General features: G+C 38.4%; 1 protein-coding gene across 1 annotated transcript in view; it reads right to left on the bottom strand.

Annotated features, from left to right (window-relative positions):
* Positions 1–7493: 7493 nt before the first annotated feature.
* Positions 7494–19001, bottom strand: part of LOC126266931 (pleckstrin homology domain-containing family J member 1-like) — a 78836-nt gene continuing 67328 nt past the window's right edge. Inside the window, exon 5 of the mRNA XM_049971623.1 lies at positions 7494–11133. Coding sequence (XP_049827580.1) covers positions 10900–11133 — 234 coding nt within the window. The 3' untranslated portion in view covers positions 7494–10899. The remainder of the gene's footprint in view (positions 11134–19001) is intronic.

The following is a 19001-nucleotide window of genomic DNA, read 5'->3' as shown; positions in this document are numbered from 1 at the left end:
TTTATAGTTACAGTTCTAGCACCTTTCATGGTGACTGTTCTTTTACTTGGCACATTAAATGTCAGGTAATTTTGTCCTTATTTACTATTTAGCTTAAGTTCCACACTGGTTTTCTTTCAGTGATGAATAATACAGCAACAGAAAGATAATATTTTTCTCTTCATTCTGAGATATTTTGGTTTTGGCTCACATCCTAATTCCACGACATTTCATAAACCTGTAGCACCAACCAACTCCATGTGCATATTATATATATATATATATATATATATATATATATATATATATATATATATATATATATATATATATATATATATAAAGAAACTTCCACATGGGAAAAATATATTAAAAACACAGACACAAGCAGACATCTGTGTATGTGCGGATGGATATGTGTGTGTGTGTGTGTGTGTGTGTGTGTGTGTGTGTGTGTGCGCGCGAGTGTACACCTGTCCTTTTTTTCCCCTAAGGGAAGTCTTTCCGCTCCCGGGATTGGAATGACTCCTTACCCTCTCCCTTAAAACCCACATCCTTTCATTTTTCCCTCTCCTTCCCTCTTACCTGACGAAGCAACTGCCAGTTGCGAAAGCTCGTAATTCTGTGTGTGTGTTTGTGTGTTTTGTTCATGTGCCTGTCTGCCGGCGCTTTCCCGCTTGGTAAGTCTTGGAATCTTTGTTTTCACCGGCTGTACATAGCATCCTCCTACAGGCCAACCGCAAATTAGAACAACATGCCACCCTCCACCTCAAAAAACTATCCAATCTCCTGGTTTCCCACCTCCGGAAAGGCAACTCACTCACCCTCCACAACCTTTCCAACAAACCTCAACCTCCTCTCATTGCACACAGACCCAGTCTCTCCCATCTACTCAATCTCTCACTTCCAGCTCCACTCCCCCTAACACCTCAAAATTCTAGTCAACACAATCTGGAACCACAACACCCCAATTCAGTAGTTAACCTTTCCTCCAAACCCCTCTCCCAATCCGAAACCTCTGTCCTATCCAAAGGCCTCACCTTCAGCCCCACTCCCAGGTTCAACCAAACTGCCCTTTTCAAAGATTTACTGTCCTACACTCGTAGTCTCTGCTGGAAATATCACTTTGCCACGAAGAAAAACAATCCTGATCCCACTCCTAATGATCCAACTCCCCAAGACACTATCCAAATTGAACCCTGCCTGCAACAGTTCCGTCCTCCATCACAGCGGGACCCACCTCCTCTTCCTCAAAATCACCCTCTCCAAACCTTCCAGGAATTTCTCACTTCCAGCCTTGCCTCTCAATCTTTCTTGAAAAACCTTAATCCTACTCCCAACATCACCACAGCCGAAGCCCAGGCTATCCGTGATCTGAAAGCTGACCGATCCATCATCATTCTTCCGGCTGACAAGAGTTCCATGACCGTGGTACTTGATCGTCGGGAGTATGTGGCTGAGGGACTGCGTCAGCTTTTAGACAACTCTACATACAAAGTTTGCCAAGGTAATCCCATTCCTGATGTCCAGGCGGAGCTTCAAGGAATCCTCAGAACCTTAGGCCCCCTACAAAACCTTTCACCTGACTCCATCAAACTTCTGACCCCACCGACACCTCGCACTCCTACCTTCTACCTACTTCCTAAAATTCACAAACCCAAACATCCTGGCCACCCCATTGTAGCTGGTTACCAAGCCCCCACAGAACGTATCTCTGCCTACGTAGATCAACACCTTCAACCCATTACATGCAGTCTCCCATCCTTCATCAATGACACCAACCACTTTCTCGAACACCTGGAATCCGTACCCAGTCTGTTACCCCCGAAAACCATCCTTGTAACCATTGATGCCACTTCCCTATACACGAATATCCCGCACGTCCAGGGTCTCGCTGCAATGGAGCACTTCCTTTCACGCCGATCACCTGCCACCCTACCTAAAACCTCTTTCCTCGTCACCTTAGCCAGCTTCATCCTGACCCACAACTTCTTCACTTTTGAAGGCCAGACATACCAACAATTAAAGGGAACAGCCATGGGTACCAGGATGGCCCCCTCGTATGCCAACCTATTTATGGGTCGCTTAGAGGAAGCCTTCTTGGTTACCCAAGTCTGCCAACCCAAAGTTTGGTACAGATTTATTGAAGACATCTTCATGATCTGGACTCACAGTGAAGAAGAGCTCCAGAATTTCCTCTCCAATCTCAACTCCTTTGGTTCTATCAGATTCACCTGGTCCTACTCCAAATCCCATGCCACTTTCCTTGAAGTTGACCTCCATCTGTCCAACGGCCAGCTTCACTCGTCCATCCACATCAAACCCACCAACAAGCAACAGTACCTCCATTATGACAGCTGCCACACATTCCATATCAAACGGTCCCTTCCCTACAGCCTAGACCTTCATGGCAAATGAATCTGCTCCAGTCCTGAATCCCTGGACCATTACACCAACAACCTGAAAACAGCTTTCGCATCCCGCAACTACCCTCCCGACCTGGTACAGAAACAAATAACCAGAGGCACTTCTTCATCCCCTCAAGCCCAGAACCTCTCACAGAAGAACCCCAGAAGTGCCCCACTTGTGACAGGATACTTCCAGGACTGGATCAGACTCTGAATGTGGCTCTCCAGCAGGGATACGACTTCCTAAAATCCTGCCCCGAAATGAGATCCATCCTTCATGAAATCCTCCCCACTCCACCAAGAGTGTCTTTCCGCCGTCCACCTAACCTTCGTAACCTCTTGGTTCATCCCTATGAAATCCCCAAACCACCTTTCCTACCCTCTGGCTCCTACCCTTGTAACCGTCTCCGGTGTAAAACCTGTCCCATGCACCCTCCCACCACCACCTACTCCAGTCCTGTAACCCAGAAGGTGTACACAATCAAAGGCAGAGCCATGTGTGAAAGCACCCACGTGATTTACCAACTGACCTGCCTACACTGTGAAGCTTTCTATTTGGGAATGACCAGCAACAAACTGTCCATTCCCATGAATTGACACAGGCAGACAGTGTTTGTTGGTAATGGGGATCACCCTGTGGCTAAACATGCCTTGGTGCACGGCCAGCACATCTTGGCACAGTGTTACATCATCCGGGTTATCTGGATACTTCCCACTAACACCAACCTGTCAGAATTCTGGAGATGGGAACTTGCCCTTCAGTATTTCCTCTCTTCTCCTTATCTGCCAGGCCTCAACCTCCGCTAATTTCAAGTTGCCGCCGCTCATACCTCACCTGTCTTTCAACATCTTTGGCTCTGTACTTCCACCTCGACTGACATCTCAGCCCAAACTCTTTGCCTTTACAAATGTCTGCTTGTGTCTGTGTATGTGCGGATAGAGAACCACTTGTACAAATATCAAGAGCTCAGATGGAAACCCAATTCTAAGCAAAGAAGGGAAAGCAAAAAGGTGGAAGGACTATATAGAGGGTCTATACAAGGGTGACGTACTTGAGGACAATATTCTGGAAATGGAAGAGAATGTAGATGAAGATGAAATGGGAGATACAATACTGTGTGAAGAGTTTGACAGAGCACTGAAAGACCTGAGTTGAAATAAGGCCCTGGGAGTAGACAACATTCCATTAGAACTACTGATGGCCTTGGGAGAGCCAGTCCTGACAAAAATCTACCATCTGGTGAGCAAGATGTATGAAACAGGCGAAATACCCTCAGACTTCAAGAAGAATGTAATAATTCCAATCCCAAAGAAAGCAGGTGTTGACAGATGTGAAAATTACCGAACAATCAGTTTAATAAGCAACAACTGCAAAATACTAATGCGAATTCTTTACAGATGAATGGAAAAACTAGTAGAAGCCGAACTCGGAGAGGATCAGTTTAGATTCCGTAGAAATACTGGAACACGTGAGGCAATACTGACCTTACGACTTATCTTGGAAGAAAGATTAAGGAAAGGCAAACCTATGTTTCTAGCATTTGTAGACTTAGAGAAAGCTTTAGACAATGTTGATTGGAATACTCTCTTTCAAATTCTGAAGGTGGCAGGGGTAAAATACAGGGAGCGAAAGGCTATTTACAATTTTTACAGAAACCAGATGGCAGTTATAAGAGTTGAGGGACATGAAAGGGATGCAGTGGTTGGGAAGGGAGTGAGACAGGTTTGTAGCCTGTCCCTGATGTTATTCAATCTGTATTTTGAGCGAGCAGTAAAGGAAACAAAAGAAAAGTTCGGAGAAGAAATAGAATTACAATGTCATCGGTGAACCTCAAAGTTTTGTCAGAGACAGCCAAGGACTTGGAAGAGCAGTTGAACGGAATGGACAGTGTCTTGAAAGGAGGATATAAGATGAAGATCAACAGAAGCTAAACGAGGATAACGGAACGTAGTAGAATTAAGTCGGGGGATGCTGAGGGAATCAGATTAGGAAATGAGACACTTAAAGTAGTAAAGGTGTTTTGCTATTTAGGAAGTGAAATAACTGATGATGGTCGAAGTAGAGAGGATATAAAATGTAGACTGGCAATGGCAAGGAAAGCGTTTCTGAAGAAGAGAAATTTGTTAACATCGAGTATAGATTTAAATGTGAGGAAGTCGTTTCTGAAAGTAATTGTATGGAGTGTAGCCATGTGAAACAGTGACAATAAATAGTTTGGACAAGAAGAGAATAGAAGCTTTCGAAATGTGGTGCTACAGAAGAATGCTTTAGATTAGATGGTAGATCACATAACTAATGAGAAGGTATTGAATAGAATTGGGGAGGAGTTTGTGGCACAACTTGACAAGAAGAAGGGACTGGTTGGTAGGACATGTTCTGAGGCATCAAGGGATCACAAATTTAGCATTGCAGGGCAGTGTGGAGGTTAAAAGTCGTAGAGGGAGAGTAAGAGATGAATACACTAAGCAGATTCAGAAGGATGTAGGTTGCAGTAGGTACTGGGAGATGAAGCAGCTTGCACAGGATAGAGTAGCATGGAGAGCTGCATCAAACCAGTCTCAGGACTGAAGACCACAACAACAACAACAACAACAAGATGTATGGACACTTTTCAGTGTCTGCAAAATGCAGGGAAAAATTAGTCCTATTTTTAATTTTGTTCATACTGATTGGTGTGAAATTTTAAGGCATGTGCCTACTAAGTGGCTGTCCCTCACACCAGCTGTTTATAGGCTAATAAAGAACTGGGAGCCAATAAGAAGTTATTTTCAAAGCACAAATGAAACACCTAAGGCTTTGAAATTGTATTTTAGTGATGAGGATCCAAGCAAACTGTCAATTCTTGAAGCATATCTTCAATTTTTTTCTTACATTGGAAATACTATTTTGGAAACCTCAAAATATCTAGGGATTTCAGATTGAACTATAATGGAGTCCTGTAGTGTGTTTGGAAGTAATACACACAAGATTTTAAATAGATTTCTGTCAATCAGAAGAGAATTAAAAATAATATTGCTCAATTTTATAAGTTTCTTACTTACGCTGTAAAAAATATAAACATTTCTTGCAATGCTACAAATCAGTCTTTACTCCAGCTGTCCCTAAAGAATTCAGTTAATTTTAATGATTTTCAGTACATGCTTACCCATATTCGGGTAGACATAGATGAGGATAACCTGTACAATGAGTTTCGTTCTTAGAGAAATATAATAAATACAAAAATTGCCACCAACGGTAGCACAGTTAGAAAGTGGGTATCCGTGGTGATTGTGGCAGAGGCCAAAGGAATTAAAGCCAAGGAGATAAATAAGGTTCTTGTATTAAGTATATCGGCATCTAATGCTCACACTGAAAGAATTTTTCCTTTGATGAACAGCAAATGGTCTGATGATAAAAACCGTTGAAATCTAGATTTAGATCTACAAATGTGCGTTAATTTTTGTTACAGATGTCATGATTTTGTCCAGTTTGTGAAGAATGGTTGCAAACTTCAAACTGCTGCCAAAAGTATAGACAAATATAGTTTTAAGTAAAAAAAGTCTTTAGATCTTTAGCTTATAATTGTTATCAAGAAGTTTTTTGGTTGGTCTATGCAAAACCTGTTTTAACATTTAAATAAATTGTGTTAGGCCTATTAATTTTGTCACGTCAAAATCTTCCTTATTTACACAAAAAAGGTGGCAACTCTGCAGAATATAGATTGCAGCAGATTTCTTTAATGCACTGCTCAATTTATTGTGTGTTTCTGCTCTGGGAGATTTTTACTTGAGAGTAAATCAAGTGAATGTCACACTGAGTAGTGGTTGCAAGATTAGCAGAAAATGAATCCACATTGGTGCATAAGTGTTTAATGCCCCCCCTGAACAGATGACCTAATTCTCGTGTCCTTATGATTGTTGTAACAGCTTCATCTTGGGAATCATTTGGTGGCAAGGTTATGTAACACACAATGAGTACAAGAGAAATACTGTCAGTGGAGCTGTCTGATGCAGTTATGGAAAGCTTCATTGGTGAATAAATGTAGGAAACATACTTACTCCATATGCTACATATACTAATGCAGCAACTGGTGTTAAGGGGGATGGGGTAGTGCTTCTACTCACTGATGAATGCGATCATGTATTTAATCATTTCCCAATGAAATTGTATTTTCTGAGAAGGCTGTAACCTGTTAGCACTGGAGTGTGAAACTGTTTTAGACATGTCTCTTACAGGCACAAGCACCATAATTTTGGTTAACGGATTACTGTTTAGGCTGGACAGTTCTTTGACGTAGACTTAAATGCTGTAATTTCTGAATCAATACCTTTCTCAGTATCACCATAAAATAGAAGTGTCACATAGTCTAATGGGTTGGGACCAGATTCATCTTTTTAATGGGCTTTTTTTCTTTTGAATTTTTTGTTGTGTGCTTGTCTTGGCAGGTGTTGGGCTGATACCAGTGTTGTTGGATGCTCTAATATAGTGGAGACTGAAGGTAGTGCTCCCTTGCCTCAGAAAAGGAAATGCGATTTGTAGTAATTTTTCCCCCTCTTTGAAAACTAGTGAATGGCTGTTCTAGGCCAGATGGGCTTTGAATAGTTTACACAAAAATGTGGACCTGAATACATCATTCCTGGATAATGTGCAGTGCAGCCACATTTATCGCATCATTTGGCCTTTGCTTCATCAGGCTGTGTGTTCGTAATTTTGGCACTTTAAGCAGCAAATAACTGGGAATGTATGCCCAAACCCTTTTTGGAGTAAAATCAACTTTACATAGCTGATAAAAATGGGAGAGTTGAAAGTATAAATGTAGCAGTTTTCTCAAATTCACTGTTCACTCTTTTCATCATATGTGTATTACAAATTAATTCCAGCTCACTCTTTCTGTAGCTCCAGTTTTGGAAAGTCCATTAAGTGTCTGCAAATTTCAATACCCTTGCTACAATTTGGGGTGCTTGCTCCATATTAGGATTTTCCCAGTTTTTCACTTTTTAACATATTCTTACCTTTCATGGAACTAGCTGTTTCTAGAAGAAGGGTCTCCTTGTGTAATGCCTTAACTGACTATACTGATATGTAAAAAAGGCGATGACGTGTTTATCAAAGAAATTACAGCAGAATTATTCTGTGACAAAGTATTGTATATTATTAAAATATGTGGGACACAAAACCACAATCAGACATTTAGACTACATATACATCTATTTACATTTATGAGAAATAAAGTTTTTGTTGCCTCAAAAGCTACAACACCAAATAGGAAAAAAAAGTATCAGCTCAGGTTACAACGTGAATATATGAATATTTTTGTATTGTGTATACATAACAAAGTTTATATATCTTAAAATAGGCTTGAAAGGCACTGAATACTTTTTTCTCATGACAGTATGCAGATTGGCAATCCAGTGGCTGTTCTTACTAAATAAGTTATCTCCCACTTTGTTTTACTGTGTTCCTCTATTGTCCTGGATGCATATTTTTGTAAGAGAACATGTGTTACACAGTATTACAAATGAGAGAGAACACCTTTAAATTCTTTCAAGTTCAGATAACACAGTGTGGCGCTGGAGTGGTTCTTAAAAAAAGTTAATCAAGTAGGTTTCATCAATCTGCAACAAACAAGTGTATCTGAGGAAACAACTGGAGCTAAACGTAATGTGGTAAACAATACTCAATATCAGTGGAAGATGGCAAGAGTTGGAGAATTAGTTTTGCATACTCTTCTTGGATAATACTTGAAGTTTCTAAGTTTGAGTTGTGTTGAACACCTTTTTCATCTACATACATAAATGTTAAAGCTTAGTTAACATTTATTCATTCACTTCTTCCTTTATGACTCTCAAGCCTTTGATTGAGAAACAGTAAATTAGACATCTGAAACTTGACAGTTCAATTTACAATTTGCTTCGAATAAAAGTTTGAGACAAACTGGTTTACTACTGGTTACTGTATACCACAGTGAAATTAAGGAAATGTGCTCAGAAAAAGTATGCTTGCTACAGGAAGATCCCAGGACAAGATACAGTAGAGTAAGAACTTCTTAAAGCAGCAGACAGTGACTGTAGGGTGCGCTTCCAAGATTGATTTAAATGGCTGTGATAATAATTTGTCGTTGAAAGTTCTTGCAGAATGTAAATACTTTAGGATTAAAGGAGGCCACTCACCAAAAACCAGAAGCATTGAGTTGTTGATAGGCACAGACAAAAGTAAGAAGCTTTCCGAGTTATCCTCAGATGATCTAGAGTAAAACAAAATACAAAAGTTCACACGTACACAGTTGTACCTCAACATGGTGCCAGCTAGACCGACAGTGACTTTTTTTGTAGCACGTGGGCTGGTTGTGGTGCGTGTAATGTCAGGTGGGGTTGGGTGGGTAGAGGAAGAGGTACTGGCACTGGGTGGATAATGGCTCTGAGGGAGGTAGCTAGTTTGCCGGTTAGGAATGTGTTGGGGGAGGGGTGGCAGGTGTACGGGATGGCACGATTACAGCAGTCAGCAGGAAGCGGTGCACAGTAAGGCAACATGGGGCCACGAATTGGGAGGGTGTGATGGGGCAGAGATAGGGGAAGCTGGGGGTGGAGGGTGTGGGGACAGTGGGTTCCCCGAGATTGAGACCAGAACGATTACAGGATTCGAGGAAGAATCGCGTCAACAACTCCCATTTGTGCTGTTCAGAGAAGATAGTGGTGGAGGGAAGGATCCAGTTGGCTAACTGTGAAGCTCTGAACTGCACAGACGGTAGTTTACCTTGCAACACTATCCGATCCCATAACTGTCCTGGCCTCAATCTCACCTGCCCAAGAGTCTAGATGGCACCATCCAGGGGCACACATATATGTATGTGTGTGTGTGTGTGGGGGGGGGTTACGTGAATTAACACCGTAGCCTTAGCCGGATGACCTCAGAAGGTATCTCCTGCATATGAAGACGAAATGTTGGGTGGAAATTTTATATGTCGACCATAACCTCTCAGCCCGCAAGTTTCAACTGAAGACAACACCGGCCGTGAAAGCCTACATTGTATGATTAACATCATATAAATTTAGACATGCAAGTAACTGCAGGCAAAAATACAACAGCTTCATTCAATGTTTTCACCTAGAATCTATTGGTTACACTCTCGAGACATAATCTGAATACCAAAATACGATTCAAACGATAACATTACACAATGTATACAGAGTAACACACTTACAATAATAGTAAGGACCTAAGTATGTAAAACCTAATCATTTCATGACTGTACTATGCTTATCTCTTATAATACTGCTGTATCATAAATATTTTTAAATACCATAGGCTATAACTTCTACACTTTATCATTTCAAAAATATATTACATAAATAATTTCCCTCTGTTTCATTTGCCGCAAGTCTGTATTTACACTAAATTTACAGAAAATTATGTAAAGTATCGAAAGATGTCAGTAGGGTGCTCCATGTTTAAAAATTAACATCATCTGATATCTTTGAGCAATTACTAACTGGCATATTAAGTAGAATACTATCACTTAATATCACAGTAACAAACACATCAACTCCCTTGCATCATTATTAGGCATATTCTGCAAGTGTGATGTTAGTAAACACTTTTCAGACACTGTAGTTGCTTCATATTATTCAATGCAGCATTGTACTAAACAAGGCAGCTCACTGACACTTAAATACCAGGAACACAAAATTGTGATACTATATGAAATATAATTTCTACACATGTTCAGCATCACCCAAGTTATTCATTGCCAAAACAAATAGTGACAGAAGTGTGAAAATATTTAATGTCTTTCTTATTAGGACAGATAAATTATTTGGTCAGAAATAGTACAGTGCACTTAATACAATACATTCTTCAATTTAAAATCGGACATTTGCTCACACTTTTTCCCAAATGTTTTTCTGCTCTTCACCAAACTGCTGACAATTACATGCCCGTCTCCCCATAACTTTCAGTTAAAAATGTAGATAAATCTGATGGCTATATTTGGCAATTTGTTACTGAACACCTCACCATTGTGTTAGCACCAGCTCTCACACTGACACACTCCTAATCACCACCTCAGCCAGCCATCACCAATTTTCCCAAGGTGTTAATGTCTTAAAAAGAGAACATACCCTGCCCTCTTGCAGTCTCCTGGTCCTTAATTCCTAGCAACTAGTGTTTATTTCAGGTGAGCGTATATTTCTCCTATGCAACATACAATTTATATTTTTATTACATCCAGTAAAATGCAACTTGTTAGGCAAAAATTATTGTTCCATTTTTATCAGTTTTATCACAAAATGAACAGGCTCTGCTTAACTTGCCTAGCAATTATAACAAAGAGTTAAATACAAAGAATTAAATACAAGAGATCAGCTGATATAATGTATCTTAAATGCTATGAAGGAGAATCAAGTGTACAAGAGATCTTCTGAAAATGATAATGTTTGCAATGATGAAATTGTACTCCATTCAAAATCTGCTTACTTATAAATACAGTCACCAGATGAAAAATAAATATTGTATGAGGTAAAATATATTCATAACTTATAGTTCAATTAGATTTTGTACTTCTTGAACAGCTTTTTCTTGTTCATTGTCACTTTCAAAGAGATCCTGACAATGACTTTTGAAAGTTTCTAATGCTTTGTTACCAACATTTTGCATATGACTCTGAAAACTGGCAGTTTTTGAATGCAGCTTTTTTTCTGCAAGTGGGGAACCTGGTGCCTGGATATCTCTTATCACACCCTCATTGTGAGGATACATCAACAATGGGTCCTGCGGAAAACAAAAGTAAAGAATTAGTCAAAAGGTACACATAAGACAACAGGTGTTTGTGGAAATTGGCTGGACTAAGAATGAATCATGATAACTGACCATAACAGGGGAAAAACAGGAAACATGTGAAAATGTTTAAAAACACAGAGTGAGACTTTACCTAGATTTAGCATCATATTCTGAACAAATCTATGTTGTATAACTAGAGAGCTGTCTTTTCAGTACCCATCAGTGCAGTTACAAGTATAAATGTGGGGTGGTTGACAAGTTAAATAAATATTACATCATGATGAAAGATCTGTAAACTGTGCAAATAATGACAAGGTACACAATAATAGTATTACAGAATCAAGAGGGGGTGAAAAACAGTACACATACAGAAGGAGATTTTAATGAGTTGCTGCATGTACAACATTTACTAGTGGAGTAAAAACTATCACATCATAAAAACAAACTCTTGGTCAATTTCTACTTGAGGCATTCTTCAGAGATGGCAGTAATGGCTTTGTGGTAAAACACAATGAGAAATAATTATTTTTGCAAACTACTGTTCTGAAAGTCATGTTTTGAAAACAATTTCTTTAAATCAAAACAACAGAACCACAAGATTTAATATAAACAACAGATGTTACCATCTGTCCCCGTGGCAGTGTCACTTTGCTCCTTAGTTCTGCTTGATACATGTGGACACAGCCGGTAGTGTTCGTGGCTATGGCATCAGGTTTTCAATTGCTATCAGCCGTAATGTTCAAACAGTTGCACTGTACCAGCTTGGTGAACATGAAGTCAGTATTAACAAAGCATTTAGCAACGAATGACAAAGATATTCATGGCCCATAGGGGTCACATACAATTTTGACTTCCCAAAGAGTTAGGAAAAACATATCACGATGTGGCATGAGACACTGAATTATATGTTTACTAAATGTTTTAAATGTCATTTGTCTTCAACTCAGTGAGTTGTATTAAAACTGGACTGGTTTAAGTTCATATCTATTACTACAAATAAGCAACATATTTCAATATGGAAGTCTCCATAATATGAATAAATCTAACTTATCTTTGTTATACTGAGATTGCTGGCAGTCATAAACAAAAGCCAGTCAAGATGAAGGTTATCAATATGTTATTAATACATAACAACCAACGAATGAAGCTGAACTTTTACAGTTACATTGTGGTTTAATACATGTGTAGTATTTGAAACCTCCAGTGCCAATTTTTTTCAGGCGAGTGAAAAAACCTTGATAGGTGCACGACCACCATTCTGGCCAAAACTAAGCCCTGGCTGCAGCCTTAGTCATCCCATTTTTTTCTGGATGATTTAAAGTCTTCTATATTTGTTTTTATTATGTTCAAAACACAAGCTGGTTTCCTAGCACTGTGTTCCTGATTACAACTTTAAATTTTGATGTACATATATTGTTTGTATTCTGGTTGACTTTTACTCATGTCCTTAATATTGGATGGTCTAAATGAGTCCATATTTATTTTTTGTTTCATATAAAACTGAAGCTGGTCTCATTGCGTGGTGTTCTGTGGACTCCTACATCAATATTTGTGTGTGTGTGCGTGTGTGTGTGTGTGTGTGTGTGTGTGTGTGTTTTACTCAATCTACTGCGTTTGAAGTATATTGCTGTATTCTACTTAATTTTCGTTCACATCTGTTTTTTATACTTTTTTTTACATTTAATGGACTGTGTAGTGCAGAGTGAATGTACATCAAAATTACTTAATGCTGCTGTGTTTAGTAAACTCTTTTTATAACTTCAATGACAAAAGCATGAGACTGTTATATTATTTCCCTTGAAATTTTTTTTTTAATATGAAAATTATTCTCTTACATTGGTTTCTGCTGAAATTGATCCTACCTATCAATAACACATGTGGATTTTTTAGCATTTGTATAAAAAATGCTCTATTTGACATTACATTGTACTGTGCAAGCTGAACTGGACTCTACTGAATGTTGCTACATGTTGCCCCCGATTTGATCTGCAGTTGTAATGTCTTGTGTAATGTCTTGACTATCTTTGTTTGGTTTCTCTGGTCAGAAACACTTTAATGTTTTGATAGATAATAAAAAACAAATTTGGACATTACAAGGAAGCAAAGTTGGAACACAGTGCACTTTTCTTTTTGTATCAAAAAAAGTGATTCAAAACTCTACCTAAACTAAAAGAATAACACTTTAACTTTTCTGGTTCCTAAGTCAAAACGAAGGTGAAAACTGCTGCTGCACAAAAGAACCATACAGTTGTTACAGCAACTGAAACATGTGTGTCTACACAGTTATTACTTCTGAGGCTATACGCATAGCTGAGTTTGTAAAGATAAATAGTTTCTCTGAAACACTCAACAGCAATGAGCAGTCAAAAGATGAAACAATATTTAAGTGTGCTTTGTCAGAAAATTCAACACATATAGAAATGTTATATAGCATACTGAATGAAATAGGCAGCAGGCACATAACAGATTTGAAAACATGTACGAATGAGACTAATGTGTGTAGTTTTATACAAGATTGGCAGATACCGTTACAGTTTGTCTTTTTTGTGGAAGATCTTACAAGAAACTAACTAAGTGCTAAATTTAAAGGTGTTCAATCATGATGCTCTAGCGAATTTCTTTTGTTATATAAGGCAACATGGTATTGCTAACACAAACTTAAGTTGAGAGATAATTGCACTTTGGCATATGTCAAAACCTAATAATCAGCTGAGGAACTGAAATGTCAGCTGATTTTTAGGTTTTTCCATGTGCTGAAGTCCAATTATTTCCACTTGAAAACAACCACATGGATGAAATAGCAATACTGAGTTTTACAAATAAACAATTTCACAGTCAAAAGGTGACCACAATGTCATTTACAAAATTTTGCACAACTGTGAACCCCACTTGCAAGAAGTTAATTTTGATTGAGATTCCTCAAATAAATTACTTTGGGAAGCCACAAAAAATGATTCAGGAACACGCATTGCAGCCAGACTATGAATCCTACCCACAAAGCATAAATGAAAAATACTGTCAGCTAATAGAGTTCACTGCCAGGTCACTAGAATCAATGTTGTCATTCTTTCTTTTATATCATAACACGAACTCTGCACTTTTTATATTTTGGTGTTCTGTGAGCAACAAATCTTAATATTTAGTTTTATAAGAAAAGATATCATAGCAATGCACTGAACAAAGATTTGATGTCCACACAGAAATGTTTTTGACTATACAAGAAAAATCTCTCAAGAAGGTGCTCCACAAGTGTGTCAGTTCAGTTTATGCTACAATGTAGCTTTCTTGGTAATATATATCACAATGGCATGGAGCAAAATGCAAGTGGTCAGAATTTAGTATGTAGTTGACAATCTCAGTTGTGGTGGGAGGGAGGGGACAGGCGGGGGGAAAATGTCTCATCCACAACAAGGTCATCAGAAATGGCTCAGCTGTGCAGTAACCTTTATTAACAACTAACTTAATAAATTTTATGATACAATTGAGACTGTGTACTGTAAACTGTACGTGGTTTAGTTGCTAAGCCAACAATTTAAGAAAGCAAGATGTCAAGTTAATTTTATTAATGACTCCGGTACCTGCATTTCAGCTGATACTATAATGAAGAGTAAAGTAACTGGTTTGTTAGTTCCATGTATCAAATTTCTGATGTATAATGGTGTTGTGTCCATAGCTAAAAGGCCAAGCCCTGTACGAAATACATAAAATAAAAAGTGACAGACTCAATGAGGCAAAGTCTGGAAACTATAAAGGAATGGTGTGTGTGTGTGTGTGAGAGAGAGAGAGAGAGAGAGAGAGAGAGAGAGAGAGAGAGAGAGAGAGCGCTCTCTTAAGCATACTTGTGGCGGAGACTATGCTACACCGTAGAAAGAGGCCAATGAAAGACTCACAACTTATTCTGTAGGCCTGTTGAGAGAGACTTCCTATCCTCTAAAAGATTGTTTAAGAATAACTAACCAAGTTAGCCGGTAAGGCACATCATGTCAGTGACAGGCAGCATCCAAGGGGAAGTGAAATAAAACTTGTTTGAGAGCACATAGTAGGCAGTAGGAGTCAGAGTTACTGGCTAGGGTTAAATAGCAGCAAGGCTCTTTATTTTATACTATGATTTCAGTTAACAGATGGAGCAGTGATAAGCAGTCACTGTCTCTGTATAAGAACGTTATTTCAGTGTGGAGGCACCTCAGTTATGAAAGTCACTCTGTTAACTGACATTCAGTACATACTTTAAGGTTAATTTTAACTTTTTCTGCATTTATTCTCCCCGTCGTCATTCAGTCACCTACATCAGCCTGAAACACAAACCCCTGACACTCTACACTGGTAAAGCCCACACTCTGGGTCAATTGAATAAAACTTTGCAGACAACTTAAAAAATTGTACAAGCTTATCATTTATAGGTTTGTAAATGACTACTTATTATTGGTCGGTGCGTAAGTTAGTAGCATTTTTCAACAAGTTTAATAAACACAATAAATACACATAACAGAGTCTTTAGTCATTAATAATATATTATCCTTCACTATTAACAACAGACTTCCAACATTGGGATAACTTTTTACTCCGCGAATGTAGAAATTGTGATTTTTGAAGCCAACTCATCGATCCATGTTTAGAGTGCATTTTCATCAGCAAAACAAGTTCCTTTAAAGTTTTTCGATAAAGAGTGGAAATTATGAAAATCTGAGGGTGCAAGATCAGGTGAATCAGGGGGGGGGGGGGGGGGGGGAGGGGGTGTGGAATGACTTTTCAATCCAACTCCTGTATAATGTCTATCTCGTATGTTGACAATAAATGTCAGCAGTGACGGTTACACCTCGGGAAAGCAATCTGTAGTACACCACACTGTTACTGTGCCATCAGACATCTAACATTATCTTTTGTGGCTGCACATAGGCATTTGTACAGAGAGTTGCTCCTTTGTTTGGGCACAACCATTCCTTTCTTTTCCTTATGTTAGCATAACAACACCATCTCTTGTCACCAGTAACAATGTAGGATGGTAATCATTGGTGGTGTTCATAAGTAAACTGACGATGAGCAAGTAGTTGTGCACATGTGGCTACCTGCTGATTTTCGTGATTTTGTATGCGGTACCAAGACACACAATTTTTTTAACCTTCCTCATTGCATGAAAATGTTGCACAATGGTCAAATTATCACAGTTCATCACACTTGCCAGTTCTTGAGTACACTGGCAAGGAAAATGTGGATTAACATGTTTAAATGATCTTCAAGCTCTGAATGTCTTCCTGGACATGGAGAGTCACTAATGTCAAAACAATCCTTCTTAAAACAAGAAAACCATTTTCCTGCTGTGCCACATTCAATGGCATTATCCCCATAGACGATGCAAATGTTCCTGGCTGCCTCCACTGCTGTCATCCCTTCACTGAACTCAAACAGTAGAATATGCTGGAAATGTTCTGATTTCTCCAACTGGCACTCCATTTTCTAGGGCCATGGCTCCACTCGCTATTTGAGTTTATGTATTGTCATTTTGTCATTTGGAGATAGTAACAGTGAACTACAAATAAAAATGATAATTGATTAACAAAGCCATAGCAACTATGAACTTTTGCAACAATCCAGTATTATTCATCTGTGACATAAGAGATCAACTTGCCAACCATCTATGTATCATTTGAAGAAGTGACTAAATCCAATGAGAGAAATAAAATTTTAGATCACCACCATAGGGCAATAGCAGTAACAGTATCATGTTCGAAGACTGTGGCAAGTCTCCTCATGGCGATGATGTGGCATTACTCTTGACATTCTACTGTAGCTTTCAGCGGACTATTACATGAATAGCAACAGAACCAGGAAATGTGCTGAACCACATTTCTCATAAAAAACTAACTTTTTTGACAGACTATCAGGAACGACACATCAAATGCCTTGATAAGTTGTGAAACGTCCTAACTGGTGATATTTTTATCAATCAATTAAAAAGTTTATTATATACTTGGTGATTGAGTGAATGTCCAATATTAGCTCACAAGCTGATGCTTCTACACCCTTATCTAAAAAGAAATCACAAATTTCTTTATTTATGAATCTATAGTTAGTTTGAAGAGGAAGCACTATTTGTACACAATGCATCTGCATGAATTAATTTATGACCACTTTAAGATTTTCTATCCCTTTGATTACACAGTGCTCAGTGTTACATACTGCTTCAGTGGAGTGATATGTGTTCTTAGCAATGAATGATATTGTGAAAGAAAACTATAAGACAAGTTATAGAGGACAGCACAAATCTTGTGTGGCTTTGTTATTTTATTTGCTTGTGGAGAACCATACTGAGTAATGATGCAGGTCTTCAAGATGGGGCCAGCAACTGCGGTAACTTCATGAGATGAGGTATCTGCGTATGAGCTCATAGCATCACTAGCCTACTTTGGAGAAACACAATTCATTCAGAGAATATATCACTCTGACAATGGCAACAAGTAATGAATGTATGTAAGAAGACAAACCTAGACTCTAAAGTTTTATTTATTTACTTACTTATTTATTTTTATTATATCATGGAGTCTAGATGGCAAAATATTACTACTAGACTGCGAATGAAACAACAAAACAAGTTTTAGAAAATAGTAACAATATTAAGCAACAGTGGGCAGCACTGTAGCCAAAGATAATAAATGTGGACTCCTTTAAAAGAACTACATGGACTGAGTGATGAACAGTGGACTACTTGAAATAACTGCACAGAGAAAGAAGATTTCTAAGAACTTCTGGACGGGACAATGGCATGATTTATATCAGAGAGCAATAGACTTTTGTGAGTAATGTAGGAAAATTATTCTGAAAAAAGAAAGGAAGATGAACTTTTGTAATCATATGTGTACCGGTAAAAAATAAGAATTTTCAAACTGGTTGAACTGGCAAAAGTAAAGGACCAGCAAAACTTTTATTTTAGGTTTAATAAGAACGAAAAAACAGTTTATGTTTTAATGAAAATAAACATTTAATTTCAATTGCAATATCACCTTATGCAAACCGAAATCTCTTCATTTTTTGAATATATATTCTTGCTCAAAGCACTAGTCTGAGAAACAAAGATAACTGACGGCAAACATCTACAATACTAAAGGTGGGCTCCAGATGAAGGAACAAAGCAGGTATCAGTGTTGCCTTGAAAGAGACTGGACAGTCAGGTGAAGTGTTAGTCAACAGAATCAGACACAGCTGTGAGAGGCAGACTGTGCAACACAAGTGCCAGTGGTGTGGACACTGTTTATCCTTGTTGATTATGGTAGACCCACTAATAAATAAAAACAATTATTTATCATGAGAGTTATGCAATAGCATGACTTGTCTTCAAGATGGAATGAGGACTGCAGTACCTCCATTAAAAGAAACTAACCACGTGGATGTGATACAGAAGCACCTTATATCAATGACCTTCATTGGGAAAGTGTATCATCCTCAGAATAAATGAAGCAAATATGAGAATAATAGTTTTGGTGCTGAAACAAATGAATTAATACATCAATCTGTACAGCCAATCTGAATTCTGAGCATGTACGTAGTGTTTCCAAGTTACGTACGATGACTTAAGTCACATAAGATAATAATCAAATAAGGAGAAAAAAGGAAAAAGCATTGTAATCTTTAACCCCTGTGATCAAGGAAAGTCAAATCCAAAGTCTGGAAACCAAACGAACAGTACAAGCACGTGCATAAGCATCTGAGGTGTAATTCTTCCCATGCTCCATCTGAGACTAATGGTCATGGAAAGGGTACTTTCCTCTGTAACACTTTCTAAGGATTCTTGCCATTAGAGGACTTGCAGAGTAAAGATGTAGATGTAGAGATATCACTGTTGAAATTTTGCATTTTTGTCTGGT

This window comes from Schistocerca gregaria, chromosome 4 (assembly GCF_023897955.1).
Source record: "Schistocerca gregaria isolate iqSchGreg1 chromosome 4, iqSchGreg1.2, whole genome shotgun sequence".
NCBI lineage: Eukaryota > Metazoa > Arthropoda > Insecta > Orthoptera > Acrididae > Schistocerca > Schistocerca gregaria.
Note: the sequence above shows the minus strand (reverse complement) of the source record. Positions and strands in the feature narration are given on the sequence as shown.